Source organism: Rana temporaria, chromosome 1 (genome assembly GCF_905171775.1).
Source record: "Rana temporaria chromosome 1, aRanTem1.1, whole genome shotgun sequence".
NCBI classification, from domain to species: Eukaryota; Metazoa; Chordata; class Amphibia; order Anura; family Ranidae; genus Rana; species Rana temporaria.
The window spans coordinates 42,336,068-42,361,593 of record NC_053489.1 but is presented as its reverse complement, the minus strand read 5'-3'; the positions used below and the strand labels follow the sequence as shown (position 1 = coordinate 42,361,593).

At 42.0% G+C, this 25,526-nt stretch overlaps 1 protein-coding gene across 1 annotated transcript in view; it reads right to left on the bottom strand.

Annotated features, from left to right (window-relative positions):
- The window catches only part of DCC (DCC netrin 1 receptor), an 833,538-nt gene extending 811,761 nt beyond the window's left edge, over positions 1–21,777 (bottom strand). Inside the window, exon 1 of the mRNA XM_040337108.1 lies at positions 21,035–21,777. Within this exon, the coding sequence (XP_040193042.1) occupies positions 21,035–21,122 (88 nt within the window). The 5' untranslated portion in view covers positions 21,123–21,777. The remainder of the gene's footprint in view (positions 1–21,034) is intronic.
- Positions 21,778–25,526: the final 3,749 nt, after the last annotated feature.

The following is a 25,526-nucleotide window of genomic DNA, read 5'->3' as shown; positions in this document are numbered from 1 at the left end:
TTACATTTCATTTCAAATTTTTCTTCTTCACAAACATGCACTAAACCTTTAAATGAGCATCAATGCCTTCAAAGAACGTTATCTCATTGGCAAGCCAATGGCCTTTGATGAGTTTCTTATAAACATTTCCTGGGAACATATTTTCGCCTACATTGCCCTTTGATATAACACAAATTAGTTTTCTGGATGCCATCCATTATATCCACCACAGTGAACACAGCAGCGGTGTCAATTCCAAAAGCAACAAAAGCAAACCACTAAATCTGATGATATAAGAACATCGCTGAAGGCATGGAAGAGAGCAAGAGAGAAGAGAACGTATCATTCTAAAGTGTGGGGACGGATCATTGGCTTTCGGCATCTTAAACTTGCTGTGATGGGATTGGAGCGTGGTGGGAGTTTTGGTACAACAAGTTTAGGAGGACAAAATTTCAGCATTCATTTTGTATGTTCTAATCTCTGATGGGTATTGGGTCTTACTATGGTTTATGATCTTTTGTGCTGCCGTTATCACAATGGAAGGCTTAACCACTTAAGCCCCGGACCAATATGCTGGCTAAAGACCCAAGGGGTTTTTACAGTTCGGGACTGCGTCGCTTTAACAGACAATCGCGCGGTCGTGCGACGTGGCTCCCAAACAAAATTGGCGTCCTTTTTTTCCCACAAATAGAGCTTTCTTTTGGTGGTATTTGATCACCTCTGCGGTTTTTATTTTTTGCGCTATAAACAAAAAGAGAGCGACAATTTTGAAAAAAATGCAATATTTTTTACTTTTTGCTGTAATAAATATCCCCCAAAAACATATATAATTTTTTTTTTCCTCAGTTTAGGCCGATACGTATTCTTCTACCTATTTTTGGTAAAAAAAAATCGCAATAATCGTTTATCGGTTGGTTTGCGCAAAATTTATAGCGTTTACAAAATAGGGGATAGTTTTTTTGCATTTTTATTTTTTTTTATTTTTTTTACTAGTAATGGCGGCGATCAGCGATTTTTTTTTCGTGACTGCGACATTATGGCAGACACTTCGGACAATTTTGACACATTTTTGGGACCATTGTCATTTTCACAGCAAAAAATGCATTTAAATTGCATTGTTTATTGTGAAAATGACAGTTGCAGTTTGGGAGTTAAACACAGGGGGCGCTGTAACATTTAGGGATCACTGTGTATGTGTTTACTAGTGTAGGGGGGTGTGGCTGTAGGACTGACGTCATTGATCGAGTCTCCCTAATAAAAGGGATCACTTGATCGATGCAGCCGCCACAGTGAAGCACGGGGAAGCCGTGTTTACATACGGCTCTCCCCGTCCTTCAGCTCCGGGGAGCGATTGCGACGGAGCGACTATAAACAAATAGCCACGCCGTCGTCCCGGATCGCTCCCCGAGCGGACCCGACCTCCGCATGTACCGGAGGGGTCCCGATCGGACCCCCGACCCACGTCTAGGCAGGCACGTACAGGTACGTTGATGTCCGTGCCATTCTGCCGACGTAAATGTACATGAGGAGGTCGGGAAGTGGTTAAAAGGAGTTGTATGGGATACAGATAAGGATGTTTATTGTACAAGGATGTGATATAATGTAATATATTGTTAAATGGAAATGTTGAAAAACGAATAAAAATTTTGATAATAAAAAAAAAAAAAAAAAGGAGTTGTAAAGGAAACATTTTTTTTTTCTAAAAAAATGATTACAGGGTATAGAGACATAATAGTTAACTGATTCCTTTTAAAAATGATTAAAAATAGATAAAAATCAATCATATAATGTACCTGCAGTTTTAGTTTCATTTTTGCATGTTGTTTCCTGCTTCTGTAATGTACAGAGCCACAGAGCCAATACAGGGCAGTGATGGTTTGGAAAACGAAACTGATTGGTGCTGAAGGGTTTTAGACACACAGGCCCAGATTCTCAAAGAAGCGCCTATCTTTAGGCGGGCGTAGCGTATCTCAGATACACTATGCCGCCGTAACTTAGAGCGGAAGGTCCCATATTCAGAAAGGACTTGCGCTCTAAGTTACGGCGGCGTAGTGTAAATGGGCCGGCGTAAGCCCGCCTAATTCAAACTAGGCTGGTAGGGGGCGTGTTGTATATAAATGATTGGTGACCCCACGTAAATGACGCGCTTTACGAACAACGCATGCGCGAGCAGGCTCAGTTTCACGTCGAATTTTCAAAGAAAATTACGCCCGCTCAATGCTTAGTCGACGTGAACGTAACCTACGCCCAGCCCCATTCACGGACGACTTGCGCAAACGACGTAAAATACGACGCTGTTCGTACGTTTCCGACGTCCATACCTAACATGACTATGGGGAAACTCGCTTTGATATGTGAGTGTTTTGGATTACAAGCATTCCCCTGGAACGGATTGTGCTCAGAATCCAAGGTTTCACTGTAATATATATATATATATCTGTGTACAGGGCTCGACAAATCCCGGTCGCCAGGTCGCCATGGCGACTAGAAATAGGGTCCTGGCGACTTGGCTTGGAAGGGGGGGCTTTTTTTTTTTGGTGAGCTGGCGCCATCTGGTGGTGAGCCGTTGGTATTACAAGTTATTACCACCAGATGTGTAAGCTGGTGCCATCTGGTGGTGGCCGTTGGTATTACAAGTTAAGCATTACACGTTAAACAGCAATTCTAATGTAATTTTTCAATATTTTCACTGCCATCTTCTTCCCTCTAATTAGAACCCCCAAACATTATATATATTTTTTATCCTAACACCTTAGAGAATAAAATGGCGATCGTTGCAATACTTTCTGTCACGCCGTATTTGTGCAGTGGTCTTGCAAGCGCACTTTTTTGGGAAAAAATTACACTTTTTTTAATTAAAAAATAGGACAACAGTAAAGTTATCCCCATTTTTTTATATATTATGAAAGATAATGTTACGCTGAGTAAATTGATACCCAACATGTCACGCTTCAAAATTACATCCGCTCGTAGAAAGGCGACAAACTTTTACCCTTTAAAATCTCCATAGGCGTTGTTTAAAAAATTCTACAGGTTGCATGTTTTCAGTTACAGAGGAGGTCTAGGGCTAGAATTATTGCTCTCGCTCTACCAATCGCGGCGATACCTCACATGTGTGGTTTAAACACCGTTTACATATGCTGGCGCTGCTCACGTATGTGTTCGCTTCTGCGCGCGAGCTCGCCGGGACGGGGCGCGTTTTCTGGCTCCTAACTTTTTTAGCTGGCTCCTGGATTCCAAGCAAATTTGTCAACCCCTGTCTGTGTATATAACATCCTACACAAATCGGCCAACAGCTGTGCTGCATTCATATGTGTCGGCAAGGAAGGAGAGCTCTGATGTCATCAGTCCCCTACTCTCTCATTACCCAATCACAGATGAGGGTTAGGCAGTGACCAGGCTGTGTTGTTTAACTGCAATATTAAACAGTGAGGTCTCCGACTGGACTGTGCTGTCTAGGGCAGAGGTCTCCAAACGGTGGCCCGAGGGCCAGATGTGGCCCTTTGCTAGCCTTTATCCGGCCCTTGGGGCACAATTCCTCCCACTGACATGAGGCACTATTCCTCCCATTGACACCAACAATGGGGCACTATATTAACCACTGATACCAATGATGGGATACTATTCCTCCTACTAATAGGGGGAATACTCCTCTTCCTATTGACCACCAACCCTGAGGCCATATTTGTTCTCACTGATGCCGGGCCCGTGACTTTTTCTTCCCTTGCTGGCCCCAATCCGCCACTGAAGGGCGGATTGGGGCGGATTCTGAAGGGCAATAAAGTGGCCCTTTGTTTGTAAAGTTTGGAGACCCCTGGTCTAGGGGAACAGTATAAATTGTAGGCAAACTTACAAACCCTTTGGAAGGTAAAACAGCCTCAGAAAACGCATGTCTACTATTTATTTAGCTATTTGCACAGCGTCAACCCTCAAACCACAAAAGCCGATATCAGCGATATTTATCGCACATAATTCCATTATCAGCACCTGGATTAAATGTGCTCCATTTTACCCTAATTGATATTTAAACATGAAATGAATTAATGATTAAATAAGCACAATGAAGGGATTTTGAAGCCATGTATAGCAACATATGTGAGATGCGCCAGATGGTTCTATTATATGTAGGCTAGCATGCCCACCTCCTTCCTTATCAGGGGTCCACAGCACAACAAATGACTAGTGCAATTAATCTGAGTGTGTTATGTGTTTCATGCAACAACGCAAGCCATATTCCAGGCTGGCAACGGCCCAGATGATAAGGAGGTAGAAAACAGAATATCATATGCTTGGTTATTCATAGCATTGCTACACATATATACTATTTACCATTCAAAGGCTGATCATTTCGCAATCCGTTTTTCCTCATTGTGGGGGAGGGGGACTTCTATAGATCAGAAGCTGATGAATTAATGTCCCCTGTATGAGGTCTTCTTTGTCTTTATTTTTATTTTTATGAGGAGCGTACTATAGTAATAAATAAACCTTAAAAATAATTAACTTTTTGGCAAATTCTGAAAACAAATTGTGCACCCTGAAATCCATATGGTATTTAATAGCTGGATTAAGGTACACGTGCCTAACGTTAGGCAGACGTAGCGTATCGCATATACTCTACGCCGCCGTAAGTTAGAGAGGCAAGTGCTGTATTCACAAAGCACTTGCGTCCTAAGTTACGGCGGCGTAGCGTAAATGTGCCGGCCTAAGCGCGCCTAATTCAAATTGTGAAGAGGTGGGCGTGTTTTATGCTACTGAAACGTGACCCGACGTGATTGACGTTTTTTTACGAACGGCGCATGCGCCGTCCGTGGACATATCCCAGTACGCATGCTCCAAATTACGCCGCAAAGACTTATTGGTTTCGACGTGAACGTAAATTACGCTCACATTACGCCCCATTCACGGACGACTTACGCAAACGACGTAAACAATTTAAAATTAGACGCGGGTCCGACGTCCATACTTAACATTGGCTGTGCCATCTTTTTGGTGGAATATCTTTAGACATGAAAACGGCTTACGTAAACGGCGTATCTTTACTGCGACGGCCGGGCGTACGTTCGTGAATAGGCGTATCTCGCTGATTTACGCTTTCTAGGTGTAAATCAGCGTACGCGCTCCTAGCGGCCGGCCTAAATAGACAGCTAAGATACGACGGCGCCCGAGGTCGTATCTTAGCTAGATTTAAGTGTATCTCACTTAAATTTACGACGGCGCAGATTCAGAGTTACGACGGCGTATCTACTGATACGCCGGCGTAACTCTCTCTGAATCTGGTTATAAAATCACCAATAATCAGTGTTGCCAATGTCCCGCAGCATTTTTTACTGACAACACATGGAAAATTTCCTCTAGCTTTTACAAACTGTCAGTAAATTTACCAACAGTTGGTAACACTGTCAATAATCATATCATGTATCATGCCCTGTACAGCTGGAAATTTACTGAACTAATCCTTGTGCAGGAGCATATGTCCATGAGAGAAGATGGGTCAAATGTCATTCGGTGGGCACTTCCTATGGTGGCAGCGGATCAAAGAAGGATTACAGGATTTTTTTTTTTATTAAAGGACTTTAAAGTCCCAAGCTGTGTGTGTGTTTTTTTTGTCACTTTTTCGGGTGAAATGGTAGGGGTACAATATACCCTGTTACCAATTCACATAGGGGGGCGGGATCTGGGGGTCCCCATTGTTAAAGCAGGCTTCCAGATTCCGATGAGCCCCCCGCCAGCAGACCCCAACAACCACTGGGCAAGGGTTGTGGGGATGAGGCCCTTGTCCCCATCAACATACGGTTCAGGAGGGGGGCGCGCTCTCGTCCCCCCTCTTTTCCTGCGGCCTGCCAGGTTGTGTACTCGGATAAGGGTCTGGAATGAATTTTTTGGGGGGCCCCACGCCATTTTTTTTTTATTTATTTTTTTTTTATTTTGGCATGGGGTTCCCCTTAAAATCCATACCAGACCTAAAGGGCCTGATATGGAATTTGGGGGGACCCCCACGCATTTTTTTACATTTTGGTTCAGGGTTCCCCTTAATATTCATACCAGACCCAAAGGGCCTGGTAAAGGACTGGGGACCCATGCCGTTTTTTTTAATGACTTTGATCTGTGTTGCCGGGACCCGACAATTAATTACAGCCGCGAGTAGTTTTAAATTACTTTTTTCCTTTAGAAATGTCATTTTGTGCAGGGACTTCTAAACACAGGAAACATGCACTACTTTGCAGGCATACTATAGACACCCCCCAAGTATGAAATTTAAAAGAATATTTCACTTTTATTGTTTCACTTTAAGCATTATTAAAATCACTGCTCCCGAAAAAATGGCAGTTTTTAAAACTTTTTTTTGCATTGATACATGTCCCCTGGGGTAGAACCCAGGTCCCCAAACACTTTTTATGACAATAACCTTTAAAATTAGCACTTTTGATTTCTCCCATAGACTTTTAAAGGGTGTTCCACGGCTTTCTAATTTGCCGCGAACACCCCAAATTGTTCGCTATTCGGCGAAAGGGCAAATAGCCAATGTTGGAGTCAAACTCATGTGTGACCCGAACATAAAGCTCATCCCTATCTATCACTCTTGAAGGACTTTAAGATCTTTGGGGGACAAGAGAGACCATGAAAACAAATGTTTTATATAATCTAAATGATATCTGATGCAGTAACAACTGACAAGGCTTATAAAACCCATGTGCACCCCAATTATCAGCAAATTAGGTCTGATACAATCCGCTTTTGCCAACAGTTGTCTTTTGTTTGTGTGCCTTTGTGGTGACAGAATCCCTTTAAAACATTGGTTCTCTTCATATATCTATAAGAAAAAGTTGAAGGATATGCCTTATCAGGACGTATATAACAGTAAAAAGAGATTCAGCTGCACATTCGGCTAAAGAATTGACTTTTCGGAGATGGTTTGCAACTATGCAATTGTAATTTTGTATAAAGGCCATTTTCCTTGTCTTCTCCACACAACATCATCAGTGAACCAACCCTAATCCCAAAGTCAATGGCTTTAGCTGGGCAGTGAAGGCTGTTTGACCCCTCTGTACCCTCCATCTGTTGCCTCAAGCATTGTTGTTCAACCCCTTTTTGTTAACTGCATGGCCCCCTGGAGAGGCAGGTCCTCTTTAGGACCTTCCCGCGTAAACATATCAATTGATGAGAGACTACATTTGCAGAATGCCCACTGTTCATTTGTATTTTTACTGAATGGATAGCTGGGATAATAGCAGATACCTAAAAGGCATCTGTTACTTTAGGGGGGCAACCCCAGCCTTTGTTTAGTTGTAATCTTAAAATTCCATGTCATCAGTATAAGTCACAAAAGCGTTATATGCTTGAATATCGTGTAAGCCCAAAAAGATTATTGTTAACTGCCTATTAAATTCTCATGTTTTTAGGCTTTTGATAATAATCAATTTGGAAAAAATAAATAAAACTAAATATTTGAGGTATGAACACAGCAGAAGTATGAAACAAAGACCCATTTCTATAGGGGATCCAAGATAATTGTGATATAATACATTGCACACTGAGAAAAATATATGATTCTTATAAAGAAAGTTTGGAGTATATAGGCCCATAAATAAATATGATAAATAAAATATATATGATAAATAACATATATAATATTTTATATAATAATAAATAAATATATATAAATAAATATTATATATATATATATATATATATATATATATATATATATATATATATATATATATATATATATATATATATATATATATATATATATATATATATATATATAAATACACACATATATATATATAGATAGATAGATAGATAGAGATAGATAGATAGATAGATAGATAGATAGATAGATAGATAGATAGATAGATAGATAGATAGATAGACATAAATAAATAAATATATAATAAATAATATTTTATCATAAATAAAAGTGATAACTTTTATTAGCTAACTTAGGTTATTAAATATGCCAGATTTCAGGGTGACTTAGATACCTTTTTCAGACCTTATATAATTCAATATAAAGCCTGAAGAAAATATCTGGGACCTAAGTCATTCTTAGAGATTGTATCTGTAATAATTTAATCAATAAAATGTATCCATTAAACTCTTAATTGTCTACAATCATTAATCAATGGTAAAATTAAAAAAATGTAGTTGCTACATTATCCTAGTACTGCAATTCAAAAAAAGAAAAAGCTGAATTTTTTAAGTATTTTAAAAACCTCCATACTTAGGCCCCTTTCTTATAGTAGCATAAAAAGGACATGAAGGCAAGCTTGTTTTCTTCAAACTTATGCAAATGTAGTTGCTAAGTATTACACATTTTCCTGTACCTCACCTTGCTAAGTGAATCAACCTCATTGCAATGCTTGCTACTAATAAAAGCAAAATCCAATTGTTAGTTAAAAGTAGACTAAAGGCTAAAGTCTGGCCACAGCAATGATTTCCATAGAGAATCATATTTATAAATTGCACCAACCAGAAGGTGGTACTGTGGTTCAAAAATTAAACTGTAACTTTATGTCTAGAGCAGCCTTCCTCAACCCTTTTACCCCAGAGGAACCCTGCAGGTCTTGGGGGAACCCTTACTAGAACCAGCTTTTTGGGGGTCAAAAATACCCCTTACATTGGTGGTCAGTAGGAGGTTTGATTCCCTTCAATGGTGGTTAGAATGCCACAATTACAGTTGAGAATCATGGGTCTAGAGTAATCTTCCTCAAACTTTTTACCCTTGAGGAACACATATTTTTATTTTTTAGGTCTCAGGGAAGTCCTGCTAAAAAAAATTGAGAAAATGCCCTTTACATTAGACAGTAGGAAAAATGCACCCTACACACTGTCAGAATATCCGACAAGAAAAGTTTGATGTGAGCATTTGGTCGGAAATTCCGACCGTGTGTAGACTCCATCGGACTTTCCGACAACAAAAATTTGAGAGCTGGTTCTCAATTTTCCTGACGGGAAAAGTTCTTGTCGGAAATTCCACGTGCAAAAAAAAAAACGCATGCTCAGAATCAATTAGACGCATGCTCTGAATCATTGAACTTTATTTTTCATGACGGTCGGAATTTTGTGTGACTGTGTGTATGCAAGACATTCCGTCGGAAAAAAATCCACGGTTTTCTTGTCGGAATTTCCGATCGTGTGTACGCGGCATTAAAGTAGTGGTTAGAATGTCACCTATACAGACATCTAAAAAGATCATTGGTGTCAAGCCGCTGGCTCTGCCAAGTGGCATTGGACCTAGAGCTATGCAGGCACCATCAGATGGGAGGTCAATCGGTCAGAGTTTAAGAAAACTCTCATAAACTTTAGAAGAACCAAAGGGTTCCACAGAACCTTAGCTGAGAATGGCTGGTCTAGAGTAATTGCTATGCTTATTCTTATAATATTAATTATTATTCTTAGTATCATTAATACTGCAATGCCGCGTACACACGATCAGGCTTTTGCCCAGCCAAATCTTCGGAATTCCATTGGAAAAAAATAGATGTTCTATATCTAAACTCCGATGGAATTCATTGGAATTTCTGATGAAAAAACTCCAATGGGGCTACACACGATCGGAAAATCCAATGGAAAAAAGTCCATCGGAAATTCCGATCGTGTGTAAGGGGCATTAGTCTTATTATTATATATAATATTTCAGTTCTGCGACACTCTAAAGCCTCGTACACATGATCAGTCCATCCGATGAGAACGGTCTGAAGGACCGTTGTCATCGCTTAACCGATGAAGCTGACTGATGGTCCGTCGTGCCCACACACCATCGGTTAAATAACCGATCGTGTCAGAACGCGATGACGTAAAACACCACAACGTGCTGAAAAAAATGAAGTTCAATGCTTCCAAACATGCGTCGACTTGATTCTGAGCATGCGTGGATTTTTAACTGATGGTTGTGCCTACTAACGATCGGTTTTGACCTATCGGTTAGGAATCCATCGGTTAAATTTAAAGCAAGTTGGCATTTTTTTAAACGATGGTTAAATAACCTATGGGGCCCACACACGATCGGTTTTGACTGATGAACTGTACGAGGTCTTACACTGTAAGACCTCTTACACACGACCGAGAAACTCGACGGGCGAAACACATCGTTTTGCTCGTCGAGTTCCTTGTTAGGCTGTCGAGGATCTTGGCGAGCCAAATTTCCCCATTCCCATCAAGGAAAAAGAAGACATGCTCTCTTTTTGGCTCGTCGAGTTTCTCGACAGTTTCCTCGACGAAAATGTACACACGACCGGTTTCCTCCGCAAAAAAAAAAACCCAGCTAGTTTCTTGCTGGTTTTTGCCGAGAAACTCTGTCATGTGTACGAGGTCTTAGGCCTCGTACACACGACAAGTTTCTCGGCAAAAACCAGCAAGAAACTTGCTGGGAGATATTTTTTTTGCCGAGGAAACCGGTCGTGTGTACATTTTCGTTGAGGAAACTGTCGAGAAACTCGACGAGCCAAAAAGAGAGCAAGTTCTCTATTTCCTCGACGGGAATGGAGAAACTTGCCTTGTCGAGTTCCTCGACAGCCTGACAAGGAACTCGACGAGGAAAACGATGTGTTTAGCCCGTCGAGTTTCTCGGTCGTGTGTACGAGGCTTCAGAGTTAACAGCCACATTCTTGCAAAGCTGACACGGATGCAGGAAATCACAGCTAGAAGGTAATGCAGAGAGCCTTGTCAGTGCTATTCCCACACTGTTACATGGTTCTCAATGGCCTCATAAACAGCTTTTGATTTTCCCATAAATCTCGGCTACACATTGTATTGCCCATCTGGGGGTTCACTGATACTTAAAAATCAAAGACTCTCCCTGACCCTGCGAAGGGAATTCATATCATTAGCGCCATTTATTAGCGCACATGTTGCAATTATACCAAATAAAGATATGGGTATTTGTATTAAAAAAAAAAAAGAAAAGCTCCCATCGTTGATCTTATCTTACAGATGTTCCCTTGTTACACCCCTCTAGCTAACATGCCAATAAATACTCCTCACATCAGCAACGTTAGCGCGATGCACAGCAGCACAGTGGGCAGCAATAAAGAACATAAAACAGATGCTGGGACTTGTCACTGTTGATTTATTCAGCAACATGCACCAGTAAACCTAACAGGATTTCAAGGCAAATTGTATAAAATCTCACAACTTGTTACATTTACTTGTTACACATGATGCCCACAGACATATGTGCGTGTATTACAAATAAAGAGTTTGACTTGCAAGAAGGAATTTAAGGCCTTTATCAACATAATTAAGCCTGATGCATAGAAGTGTCAGAAGATAGCCCCGTTCTTGCTCCCTACAGCAACCGGCTGGATTTGCCTGTCATTTTCCTATGCTGGGTTGCAAGCAAGAAAGAATCTCATTGGTTACTTAGGAAGTGAAAAGTATGATTCCGTCAGGCTCTTTTTAGGGATGGGACCCAATTTGGAAGGGAAAAATGATGCAAGCCTTAAAGGGGTTGTAAAGGTAAATGTTTTTTCACCATCCTATGCATGAAGGTGAAAAAACATCCGACGGTACCGCCCCCCACGAACCCCGTTTTACTTACCTGCCCCCTCGAAAGTCCCGTGCGCGTCTACGTGATCCTCTTCAGTTCCCAGCCTGGCCGTTGATTGGCTAGGCTGGATGGATTGATAGCAGCGCAGCCATTGGCTGGCGCTGCTGTCAATCACAGCGGATGACGCTGCGCGCCGGGGGGCGGGAACGAGTGATACAGTCGGCGGCTATGCCCGCCGCTGTATCACGGGAGCGCGCTCGCAAAAGCTTTCCACCATGCGAGCTTGTTCACATGAAGGTGGAAAGCTTTTGCGAGGAGGACCCGAGACAACCGCCGAGGGACCCCAGAAGACAGGGTTAGGGGACACTCAATCCAAAACTAGCTGCACAGTGGGGGTAAGTATAACATGTTTGTTATTTAAAAAAAAAAAAAATACTTTGCCTTTAGTGTTCCTTTAAACACATCAGAATTCAGCTGTTAGAAGGTTATGGGTGGGAAAGAGTCTAATGCCCCGTACACACGATCAGAAAATCCGACAGCAAAAGTCCGATGTGAGCTTTTGAACGGAAATTCCGACCGTGTGTAGGCTCCATCTGACTTTTGCTGTCGAATTTTACGCCAACAAAAGATTGAGAGCTGGTTTCCAAATTTTCAGATTTTCATCGGAAAATGCGATTGTCTGTAGCAATTCCAACACGCAAAATTTCAACGCATGCTCGGAAACAGTTTAAAGCATGCTCGGAAGCATTGAACTTTATTTTATTGGCTGGTTGTAGTGTTGCACGCCACAGCGTTTTTGACGGACGAAAGTTCAGAGAACTTTTGTGTGACCGTGTGTGTGCAAGTCAAGCTTCAGCGGAAATTCCATCTGAAAAACCATCCAAGGTTTTTCTGAAGGAAAATTAGATTGTGTGTTCGCGGCATAAATCTCCGTTCGTACTTCACAATATGGAGTCGCAGCAGAATCTTTCAAATCGCATGGCAGTCACTGCACAACGCGTGGTCCATCTTCGGGTGGTATTAACCTTTAGGCTGCTTTCACACTGAGGCGCTTTGCAGGCGCTAGTACGCTAACAATAGCGCCTGCAAAGCACCCTGGAAGAGCCGCCCCCTTATATCCATTGGGAAAGCCCGAGGGCTTTCCCACTGGAGCGTTGCGCTGGCAGGACACTAAAAAAAGATGCATGCTTTCCCCCTAAGCATAAATCCCCCTCCTCCTAGTACAAATCCACCCCCTACTGAAATCCCCCCTCTCAGTACAAATCCCCCCCAGAGGAAAAAAATCCAATCCTAGTACACATCCCCCCCCCCCTCCACCAACTTCAATTCCTCCTCCCAGTACAAATTCCCCTCTTATCCCCTCTCCCATTACAAACATCTCCCCCCCCCCCCCAACACAAATCCCCCTAAATCACCACTCTTAGCATTCCCCCTCCCAAATTTCCCCATCTAGAACAATACTTAACCCCTGCCGCCCCCAAAATTCCCCCTTTCAGCACAAGTCCCCTCCCCCCACCAGTCTCCCTGTGGCGCCCTCCCGCCTTACATGATACCACAGTGCCCAGGGAAGCCGCCCCCTCCTGCCCACTCCTTGTCCCGGCCCTGCCCAGGCACACCTGGCACAACCCCTGCGCAAGCCTATGGTGATGCCACTGAAAGATGAAATGCCATGGAGGCTGATTTTTCGTAAACTGTACAGTGCAGCAATCAATCGCATTTATTTTGCAATACTTTTTATTAGGTTTTCTCCTTTTGTCAAGTAAAAGAATACAATAGAAAGAAATCAAATTTCAAGAAATCCAAATTCCATAACGCACCCCACTGCCCATGCTACCATCTCACCCATGACTTTATTATAGTGTTGGCTGCATTTGACAGAAAAGATGATATTTTAGGGCCAGATTCAGGTAGGGCGGCGTATGTTTCAGCCGGCGTAGCGTATCGTATTTACGCTACGCCGCTGTAAGTCAGAGAGGCAAGTGCTGTATTCACAAAGCACTTGCCTCCTAAGTTACCGCGGCGTAGCGTAAATGGGCCGGCGTAAGCGTGCCTAATTCAAATTGTAAAGAGGTGGGCGTGTTTTATGTAAATAAACCATGACCCGACGTGATTGACGTTTTTAACGAACGGCGCATTCGCGCCGTCCGTGGACATATCCCAGTGCGCATTGCTCCAAAGTACGCCGCAAGGACTTATTGGTTTTGACGTGAACGTAAATTACGTCCAGACCCATTCACGGACAACTTACGCAAACGACGTAAAATTTTCAAAATTTGACGCGGGAACGACGTCCATACTTAACATTGGCTAGGCCAGCTATTTGTTGGACTAACTTCACGCCAGAAAACGCCTTACGTAAACGGCGTATCTTTACTGCGACGGGCAAGCGTACGTTCGTAAATAGGCGTATCTTGCTGATTTACGTATTCTAGGCGTAAATCAGCGTTCACGCCCCTAGCGGCTGGCGGAACTAGACTAGATACGCCGGCGTAACACTACCTGAATCTGGCTATTAGTATTTAATTAAAGTGACACTGAAAGCAGTTACAAATAAATAAATAAAAAAAGCACACTTGTGAGTAATACCCAACTGCTCTGGCACTCCTCAGCTTCTCTCAGCCAGTGAGATACAATGAATGCATTATTCAATCTTCAACCTTGGAAAGCACAAGCTTCCAAACAGATGCATGTGTGGTATAGGCTGCCAAGCAGAGAAAACTGAATGTGATTCTGCTACTACCTATAGATAGATTCCTTGTGGGCACCTCCTACAGGCTCTTCCTTCCCTCTAATGCTCATTTCCTTGCCCTTCTTGTTTCTTAGGGGAGAGCAGAGCATGAATGTGCAAGGAATTAAATGCAGCTGCTTTGCCCTGCAGGAACACAAATGCTTCTTTCAGTTCAGAATGGTCAAGCCTTAGCAGCCCCTCTTAAAGTCAATGGATATTAGATGAGATTTTCAGAAGCGGTTCATTGAGATCAGGATGCATGGTGTGTCGGGTGCATAGGCTGTCATAGAGCTCGGTGCGCTGTCCGTTCAGCACCACGCATGGAGGGGACTACAGCAGAGCTAGGGACCGGGTCTAATGCAAGCTGATGGGGGATCTGCAGGGTGTGCTGGGACTTTTAGTTCCCCAGAATCCGTATCAGCACAGCTATATGCCCTTCTGATTTATTGCTAATTGCATTACCAACCTTCTGGGTCATCGCCTTCTGCAGCAATGCCCAGCCTGATCCCCTCTATGGAGATCATTCAATTATTGTGCTGGGAAATTGGGGTGGGTGGCCACATTGACTGTGGAGCTGCTACACTTTAAGACACTGTTGCAAGCCACCCATTGCCCAGAAATCAATATACAGAGATATCTGATTCATCTTTTGTAGTGTAGCTATAGACCTGAGCATGCTGAGACTCATTGGTGTGCGCAACTTATTGCATTAGGGTGTGCACCCCAAAGTCCAAACACACACTACTGATTGCTCATGGTGTTCATTCAGAAAGTGAAGGGGTCTGTAAATTACATATTTACTGGCCCCTTCCCCACTCCTAAAACATCCCAGCAGCAACAACCGATAGGAGAGGAGGGAAGCCGGTGACTTGTCCTTAAGGTTCCCCTAACATGAAAGTTCCTTCAAGGGCTGCGCAGGCGCAAACTTGCCGACGGAAATCTCCGAACCTCGCCCGGCATCCAGGCTCATTCTTTAACATCCCCGTGGATTGGAGGATGTTAAAAAAAAGAGCCAGGAGGCCGAGCGAGCGGAGCGAGCCTTCCGAGTGAAGCGAGGACATGAGGCCGACTGCCCACTTTCCTCGAAATCCTGGATGCCGGCCGAGGTTCGGAGATTTCCGTCTGCAAGTTTGCGCCTGCGCAGTCCTTAAAGGAACTTTCTCGTTAGCCAGAACCATATCGGCAGATCAGATTGCGCCTGCGCAGGAACTTTCACGTTAGCCGGAACCATATCGGCAGATCACCGGCACCGCTGTTTTAGATGGGAGCCAGGGCAATAGAGGGAATCTGTGCTGCATAGGGTTATTAGGGTGTGCCTGGGCACACCTGGCACACCCTGTGTGCACACACCTATGCTGAGATTTCTAGTCCCACTACAGCTGGAGAGCCATCCTTGATGGAAAGCATATAGGCTCAGCCTGTGCATCCCTTTGCAGAAACTCATTACCATTGCACAGCACGTTTACAGCAGAAATACATTAAACCCTCACTCACCCTTCTACTGGCACAAGCTATCAAACACATCATGCAACTTCAAGGGAAGCAAGATCTTCCTTATAATAAGGCACTATGGAGACCCCACATTCCCAGTGTTACATCTGAACACCCTTTAAAGCTTATATTAGGGGGCTTGATAAATAAAGGAGTACAGATAAGGATAACGTGCAAATGCAGCCATCTATAGTAGAAATGGAAGTCCCTGGCATCCAGCTAACATGCCATTGGTTGCCATGGATTAATGTACATCATCACTAAGCTTTTTCAAGAAGCACATGTACCTATCTTCTACAGTAAGTCACCACTGTGACCATGTGTCTGTACTATACAGAAAATCAAATCACAGCCTCAACCTACAGCAAATCACAGTTGTGGCAATTGTCTATATTCTACACAATTCTCCAGTGTATAGCAGTGTGCCAGTCTGTTATCTGTAGAAGGGTACCTGTGTGTTATAGAAGTATGGATCTGTAGTAGTGTGCCTGTATATTACAGAATTGCTTAGTAGTAGAGTAACTGTGTGTTATAGAAATATGGATCTGCAGTAGGGTGCCTGTATATTACAGCATTGCTTGGTAGTAGAAGGGTACCTGTATTTTACAGCATTTCATAGTAGTAAAAGGGTAGCTGTATATTACATTTAGTAGTAGTAACAGACCTGTATATGTACAGGTTATAACAATATAGAACTAGTATGCCTGCAAACTACATCAATTCACAGTAGTATGGTGCCTGTATATGGTATAGAGAAATGTAGTACTTCTACATTACAGAAGTTCATAGTAGTAGGCTACCTACATATTACAGCAATTCATAGTAGGATACCAACATTATAGAACATTTCCTAGTAGTAGGATACCAACATTATAGAACATTTCCTAGTAGTAGGATACCTACATATAGAGCATTTCCTAGTGGTAGGAAACCTACATATAGAGCATTTCCTAGTAGTAGGATATCTACATATAGAGCATTTTCTAGTAGTAGGATACCTACATATAGAGCATTTCATAGTAGTAGGATACCTACATATAGAGCATTTCATAGTAGTACCTACATATAGAGCACTTCCTAGTAGTAGGATACCTACATATAGAACATTTCATAGTAGTACCTACATATAGAGCACTTCCTAGTAGTAGGATACCTACATATAGAGCATTTCCTAGTAGTAGGATACCTACATATAGAGCATTTCATAGTAGTAGGATACCTGCATAAAGAGCATTTCCTAGTAGTAGGATACCTACATATAGAGCATCTCATAGTAGTAGGATACCTAAATATAGAGCATTTCCTAGTAGTAGGATACCTACATATAGAGCAGTGATGGGGAACCTTGGCACCCCAGATGTTTTGGAACTACATTTCCCACAATACTCATGCACTCTGAAGTGTAGTTTAGCATCATGGGAAATGTAGTTCCAAAACATCAGGGGTGCCAAGGTTCGCCATCAATGATATAGAGCATCTCATAGTAGTAGGATACCTACATATAGAGCATCTCATGGGATACCTACATATAGAGCATTTCATAGTAGTAGGATACCTACATATAGAGCATCTCATGGGATACCTACATATAGAGCATCTCATAGTAGTAGGATACCTACATATAGAGCATCTCATGGGATACCTACATATAGAGCATCTCATAGTAGTAGGATACCTACATATAGAGGATTTCCTAGTAGTAGGATACCTACATATAGAGCATTTCCTAGTAGTAAGGTACCTATTATTACAGCATTTCATAGTAGAAGGCTACCTACATATTACAGCAATTCATAGTATGGTACCTACATATAGAGCATTTCCTAGTAGTGGGATACCTACATATAGAGCATCTCATAGTAGTAGGATACCTACATATAGAGAATTTCATAGTAGTAAGGTACCTATTATTACAGCATTTCATAGGAGAAGGGTAAGTACATATTACAGCATTCCATAGTAGTGGATTATGTTATAGCAAAATAGTAGAGAAGCTGTATATGCTATAGCACTGTAGAACTAGTAGTGTGCCTGCATATTATAGCATTTCATAATAGTAGAGTATGTTATAGCAAAACAGTAGAGAACCTGTATATGCTGCTATAGCAATGTAGAACTCTTGTAGTGTGCCTGCATATTACAGCATTTCATAATAGTAGTAACGTATCTGAACATTAGAGTATTTCGTAGTAGTAGAGTAGGTTATAGCAGTAGAGTACAGTACCTGTATATGTTATAGCAATATAAAACTAGTAGTGTGCCTGTATATTACATCCTATCATAGTAGCAGAAGAAACCTATATAGAAAATTCGAAATTCTAGTAGTGAACCTGTAGATTGCAGCCCTTCATACTAGTATTGTGCCCATATATAACAATACAGAACTGTAGTGTACCTAATAGGGTAGTATAGTAGGGTATCTGAACAGGGCAAAACAATATGCAACTATAATAGTATGCCTGTTTATTACAGCATTTCTTATAGTGGTAGGGTACCTTTATATTACAGCATTTCTTATAGTAGTAGGGTACCTGTATATTACAGTATTTCTTATAGTAATAGGGTATATTACAGCATTTCATTGTAGTAACAGAGTACTTGTACATGATATAGCAATATAAAACTTCAGTAGTATATGTATACCTGTATATTGCAGCATTGTATAGCATTAGGGTACTTTTTATGTTACAACAATAAGGCACTCTATGGTGTACCTGTATATTACAGCTTTTCACACTAGTAGGGTACATGACTGCCAGTATATGTTATAGCAATATAGAACTCTTGTATATTACAGCAATTAACGACTGTAGTAGGGTACCTATATCATGTACAGCATTTAAAAGCTATAACGTACCTATATGCACTAGCACCCACAGAAATTCCCAACTGTAGCATCTCACCTTCATATTACTGTATTTCAGAATTTAATTAGTGTATCTTTATACATCACAGCAATTTACAACTGCATTAGTGTGCCTGTCTATATATTGTAACGGACCACAGCTCTAGTAAAGTAAGCATATGCTACAGTAATTCTAAGTAGCAGCGGAGTACCTAAAAGCTACAGCCATTCGCAGCTGCATAAGGTAACTAACTGTATGCTACAGCAATTCTCAGCTGTATAGGGTAACCACTGTATATGCTAAAAGCAATGTTAGCAGTTGTAGGATGACTAAATGCTACAGCAATTCACAGCTATATCGGATCGCTAAAAGCTACAGCTGTAAAGGGTAACTGCGTGTTACAGCAATTTTCAGCTTTATAGGGTAATAGTGTATATTCGCAGCTCTATAGGGTAACTGTATGCTTAGGCAATTTAAAGCTGTATAGGGTACCTGTATGCTACAGCAATGTGCATCTCTATAGGGTACCTGTATGCTACAGAAATAGGCAGCTCTATAGGGTACCTGTATGCTACCGAAATATGCAGCTCTATAGGGTACCTGTATGCTACATAAATATGCAGCTCTATAGGGTACCTGTATGCTACAGAAATATGCAGCTCTATAGGGTACCTGTATGCTACAGAAATATGCAGCTCTATAGGGTACCTGTATGCTACAGAAATATGCAGCTCTATAGGGTACCTGTATGCTACAGAAATATGCAGCTCTATAGGGTACCTGTATGCTACAGAAATATGCAGCTCTATAGGGTACCTGTATGCTACAGAAATATGCAGCTCTATAGGGTACCTGTATGCTACAGAAATATGCAGCTCTATAGGGTACCTGTATGCTACAGAAATATGCAGCTCTATAGGGTACCTGTATGCTACAGAAATATGCAACTCTATAGGGTAACTGTATGCTTAAGCAATGTAAAGCTGTATAGAGTAACTGTATGCTACAACAATGTGCATCTCTATAGGGTAACTATATGCTAAAGCGATTTAAAGCTGTAAATGCTACAGCATTTCGCAGCTCTAGATGGTAACTAAATGCTACAGCAATTTTCAGCTCTATGGGGGTAACTAACTACATGCCAAAGCAATTTAAAGCTGTATATGGTACAGAAATTTGCAGCTCTATAGGGTAAATATCTGCTAAAGTAATTTAAAGTTGTATATGCAACAGCAATTTTCAGCTCTATAGGGTAACTGTAGGCTATAGCAATTTTCAGATCTATAGGATAACTGTATGCTGAAGCAATTTAAAGCTGTATAGGGTAACTATATGCTACAGCAATATATAGCTCTATAGGTTAACTACATGCTTAAGCAATTTAAAGATGTATATGCTACAGCAATTTTCAGGTCTATAGGGTAACTATATGCTACAGCAATTTTCAGCTCTATAGGGTAACGATATGCTACAGCAATTTTCAGCTCTATAGGGTAACTGTAGGCTATAGAAATTTTCAGCTCTATAGGGTAACTATATGCTACAGCAATATATAGCTATATAGGTTAACTACATGCTTAAGCAATTTAAAGCTGTATATGCTACAGCAATTTTTAGCTCTATAGGGTAACTGTAGGCTATAGCAATTTGCAGCTCTATAGGGTAACTATATGCTACAGCAATATATAGCTCTATAGGTTAACTACATGCTTAAGCAATTTAAAGCTGTATATGCTACAGCAATGTTCAGCTCTATAGGGTAACGATATGCTACAGCAATTTTCAGATTTATGGGGGTAACTACAATTTAAATATGTATATGGTACAGAAATTTGCAGCTCTATAGGATAACTATATGCTAAAACAATTAAAAGTTGTATACAATAACTATATACTATAGCCATTTACAGCTGTATAGGCTAACAACATACTACAGCAACTAATATATCTATAGGGTAACAATAGGCTACCATCAATATAAAGCTGTATAGGCTAACTACATGCTACAGCAACTTACATCTCTATGGGATAAGGATAGGTTACAGCAATTTAACGCTATAGTTGGATTTGCTATATATGCTACAGCATGTGACAGCTGCAGCAGTGTGTATATTTACTACATCAATTGACAGCTGTGGAAGTATATCTATAAGGTACACCCATCCACAGCTGTAGCAATGTATCTATATACTAGAGCAGTTCACAACTGTGCCAAAGTGCCTGAAGCCTGGGGATGAGGCTATGGGGGGGGGGGGGGGTGCATAATTTCCTCCAAACATGTGCTAATTTACTATATATCATCCATCAAGTCCCATGAAACCTTGAGAGACCAGCTTTAAATAATTCATGGCATCCTTGCTGCAGGTGCAAGGTTTAGGTTTGTTAATATGTATATGTTTTGTAATGCGAAGCTGTAAAATATAGCATAATAGTAAAAAGTACAGCAGAATGAAAAGGGAAGGATTGCTGTATCCACACAGCAGAGATGTGACTTACCAGCTTGTGATAGATGTGATCCCAGCAATGTCAAAAGCATGACAATTCCCACCTTTGGCAATGAGTACAATCCAAGGCATCCCTCCATATTTCAACATGCACCTCTGAAGGCTGGTACCCTGAGCCCTGGCACCTTCATGCAGAGCCCAGTATCAGGTTAGACTGTAAGCTTGTCGTAGTAGTAGCAGGCAAAGTTAATTCAACCCAACACAGCACAATCCAATAGATCCAACTCACTCAAAAAGCTCAAGAAGGAAAGCTGCAGGCTCTACAGTAACCATCCAAAAAAAAAAAAAAAAATGAGAAGATTCTTAATATATCCAAAAATCCTGGAGAGAATTAAATCCTTTGGGGCAGATCATCTATATAGAGTTAGTTCCATGTTGAGCATTAAAAAAAAAAAGAAGAAGAAAAAAGCCACAAAAAAAGCAAAAATACAAAATAGAAAAATCCCAGGTTCCTATATTTTCTTGGGAGAGCAGGTTAAAAAAAAAGGCATTGACTTGTTAGCAGAGAGGTCCAGCAGCAGTGTATGTGAGCTTAGAGTCTGATGATGTGTGTGTGTGTATCCATTGATCAGGAGATGTGGAGGGGTTGGGAATGAAAATGTGGAAATGGGAAGGGAGATTGAGGAACAGGATTCTAATGAGGATTGCAGGGAAGAAAAAAGACAGACTTTGCAATGCACAGGCTTTGTTCAGTGCCAATGTGTGTCCGAAAGGATAAGCATGAGCGCCCTCTATGGGTGGAGACTTGGTAGTGTCTCAGATTCAGATTTAGCAAGTATTGTATTTTGCAAAAAAAAAAACATGTATAAGTTGAAAAATAAATACCTCAAAGAAATGGGATTTTAAGGGCAATGAAAATAATATACAAAAAAGTATAAGTAAATATAGAAAAATATAATATTTAATTTACTTTACAAAAGTTATGCAAAAAGATTTTACAGTTGTAACAATCGCTGTAACAAGTTTGTTTGCATAATTTGTAGACCATACAGGATCCGTATGGTCTACATATTATGCAAACAAACTTGTTACAGCGATTGTTACAACTGTAAAATCTTTTTTCATAACTTTTGTAAAGTAAATTAAATGTTATATTTTTCTATATTTTTCTATATTTACTTATACTTTTTTGTATATTATTTTCATTGCCCTTAAAATCCAATTTCTTTGAGGTATTAAAGCGGGAGTTCACCCATTTATTACATTTTTCCCCTTTTCCCCTTAGATTCCTGCTCGTTGTGTCTAGGGAAATCGGCTATTTGTATTAAAATATGAGCAGTACTTACCCGTTTTCGAGATGCATCTTCTTCCGTCGCTTCCGGGTATGGGTCTTCGGGAGCGGGCGTTCCTTCTTGATTGACAGTCTTCCGAGAGGCTTCCGACGGTCGCATCCATCGCGTCACTCGTAGCCGAAAGAAGCCGAACGTCGGTGCGGCTCTATACTGCGCCTGCGCACCGACGTTCGGCTTCTTTCGGAAAATCGTGACGCGATGGATGCGACCGTCGGAAGCCTCTCGGAAGACTGTCAATTAAGAAGGAACGCCCATTCCCGCAGCCCATACCCGGAAGCGACGGAGAGGATGCATCTCGTAAACGGGTAAGTACGTATCATTTTTTAAAACAATTAGCCGATTCCCCTAGACAAAACGAGCAGGAATCTAAGGGGAAAATGTGCTCTCTGAGGGTGAACCTCCGCTTTAATTTTTCTATATACTCGGGATGGTATATAAAAGGGAGACAATACAGTTATAATACAATAAAATACAAGAGGATTAGGAGGGCCCTGCTCAGAAGAGCTTACAATCTAATAGAGTTTGAGTGAGTGAGTGAGTGAGTGAGTGAGTGAGTGAGTGAGTGAGTGACTTGAATAGCGCAGCAATTGCGAACTTAATCGCCTCAAGGCGCTTGGTATCCAGCGTCGTACCGGTCTTTCAGTTTGACTTTCTTTTTTTTTTTTTTTAAAGCGGGAGTCCACCCGAAAAAAATGTTTTAACCTTAGATTGAGGCTCATTTTGTCAAGAGGAATCGGTAGTTTTTTTTAAATCTAAGCAGTACTTACCGTTTTAGAGAGCGATCTTCTGCGCCGCTTTCGGGTATGGTCTTCTGGACTGGGCGTTCCTATTTGACTGACAGCCTTGCGACAGGCTTCCGACGGTCGCATACATCGCGTCACGAGTAAACGAAAGAAGCCGAACGTCGGTGCGGCTCTATACAGCGCCTGCGCACCGACGTTCGGCTACTTTCGGAAAATCGTGACGCGATGTATGCGACCGTCGGAAGCCTGTCGGAAGCCTGTCAATCAAATAGGAACGCCCAGTCCCGCAGTCCATACCCGGAAGCGGCGGAGAAGATCTATCTCTAAAACGGTAAGTACTGCTTCGATTTAAAAACAACTAGCCGATTCCCCTTGACAAAATGAGCATCAATCTAAGGTTAAAAATTTACTTTTCGGGTGAACCTCCACTTTAAGTAACAAGTCAACAGTTTATAAACAAATAAACAAAAAAAACCGATTCAATTAGGTATTTGTAAATAAATAAAAACGTACTTTCTATTGTTCTGAGCCCCCTCTAAATCTCAAAATCCTTATTTTCTTTTTGCTGTGATCTGACTTCCTGTTAAAGCGGTTCTCCACCCTAAAGTGGAGTCCCGCTGATCGGAACCCTCCCCCCTCCGGTGTCACATTTGACACCTTTCAGGGGGGAGATGGGTGCAGATACCTGTCTAAAGACAGGTATTTGCACCCACTTCCGGCCACACGCTACGGGCGAAAGACGGGCATTCCGTCACATCCCGTCTATCGCCCGTTGTGTGCTGGGAACACTCGACTCAGGATTGATATAGTACCAACAGTTTGTGCAGCACTACGCAAAATAAGGGAGATAGAACAATTAATTACAAGAGGGTGACGGGGTCCTGCTGGTGGAGCTTACAGTCTGATGGGGACCCTGATGTAAGCAGGAACTCTAAGGGGACCCTGATGTAAGAAGGAACTCTGATGGGGAGTCGGGACCCTGGTGTAAGTGGGAACTCTGATGGGGAGTCGGGACCCTGGTGTAAGTGGGAACTCTGATGGGGAGTCGGGACCCTGGTGTAAGTGGGAACTCTGATGGGGATCCTTATCTAAGTGGAAACTCTGATGGGGGCCCTGGTGTATGCAGAGACTCTGATGGGGACCCCCATGTAAGCAGGGACTCTGGTGGGGATCCTGATGTAAGTGGGAACTCTGATGTAGGTGGGAGCTTTGATGAGGACTCTGATGTAAATGGGAACTCTGATGTAGGTGGGAGCTTTGATGAGGACTCTGATGTAAGTGGGAACTCTGATGTAGGTGGGAGCTTTGATGAGGACTTTGATGTAAGTGGGAACTCTGATGTAGGTGGGAGCTTTGATGTGGACTCTGATGTAAGTGGGAACTCTGATGTAGGTGGGTGCTTTGTTGAGGACTCTGATATAAGTGGGGACTCTGATGTAGGTGGGAGCTTTGATGAGGACTCTGATGTAAGCGGGGACTCTGATGTAGGTGGGAGCTTTGATGAGGACTCTGATGTAAGCGGGGACTCTGATGTAGGTGGGAGCTTTGATGAGGACTCTGATGTAAGTGGGAACTCTGATGTAGGTGGGAGCTTTGATGAGGACTCTGATGTAAGCGGGAACTCTGATGGGAATACTGATGTAAGTGGGATTACTGATGGGGACTCTGGTGTAAGGGGGGGCTTTGATGGGGACCCTGATATAGGGGCTCTGATGTAAGTGGGAACTCTAAGGGGACCCTGATGTAAGCAGGAACTCTGATGGGGAGTCGGGACCCTGGTGTAAGTGGGAACTCTGATGGGGATCCTTATGTAAGCGGGAACTCTGATGGGGGCCCTGGGATATTCAGAGACTCTGATGGGGACCCCTATGTAAGCAGGGACTCTGATGGGGACTCTGATGTAAGTGGGAACTCTGATGTAGGTGGGAGCTTTGATGAGGACTCTGATGTAAGTGGGAACTCTGATGTAGGTGGGAGCTTTGATGGGAACCCTGATGTAAATTGGGACTCTAATGGGCACCCTGATGTAAGTGGGAACTCTGATGGGAATACTGATGTAAGTGGGATTACTGATGGGGACTCTGGTGTAAGGGGGGCTCTGATGGGGACCCTGATATAGGGGCTCTGATGTAAGTGGGAACTCTGATGGGGACTTTGGTCTAAGGGGGGGGGCTCTGATGGTCTGATGGGGGCCCTGGTGTATGCAGAGACTCTGATGGGGACCTCATCATCTATAAGTTTAACTTGGCATTATAGTATGGGATTTTTTTTGTAAGCGACACTAAACTCTGGTTTAAAAAAAAAATAAAAAAAAATTGAATCAATTTGTAAATCAAAAAAGTACCTTCTATTGTTCTCAGCCCCCTTTAAAAAAAAAAAAAATTGGTGGCTCTGTTCATTCTCTATGGTTGAACTGTAAGTAGGAACATAGCTACCTTCTCTTTTTCGC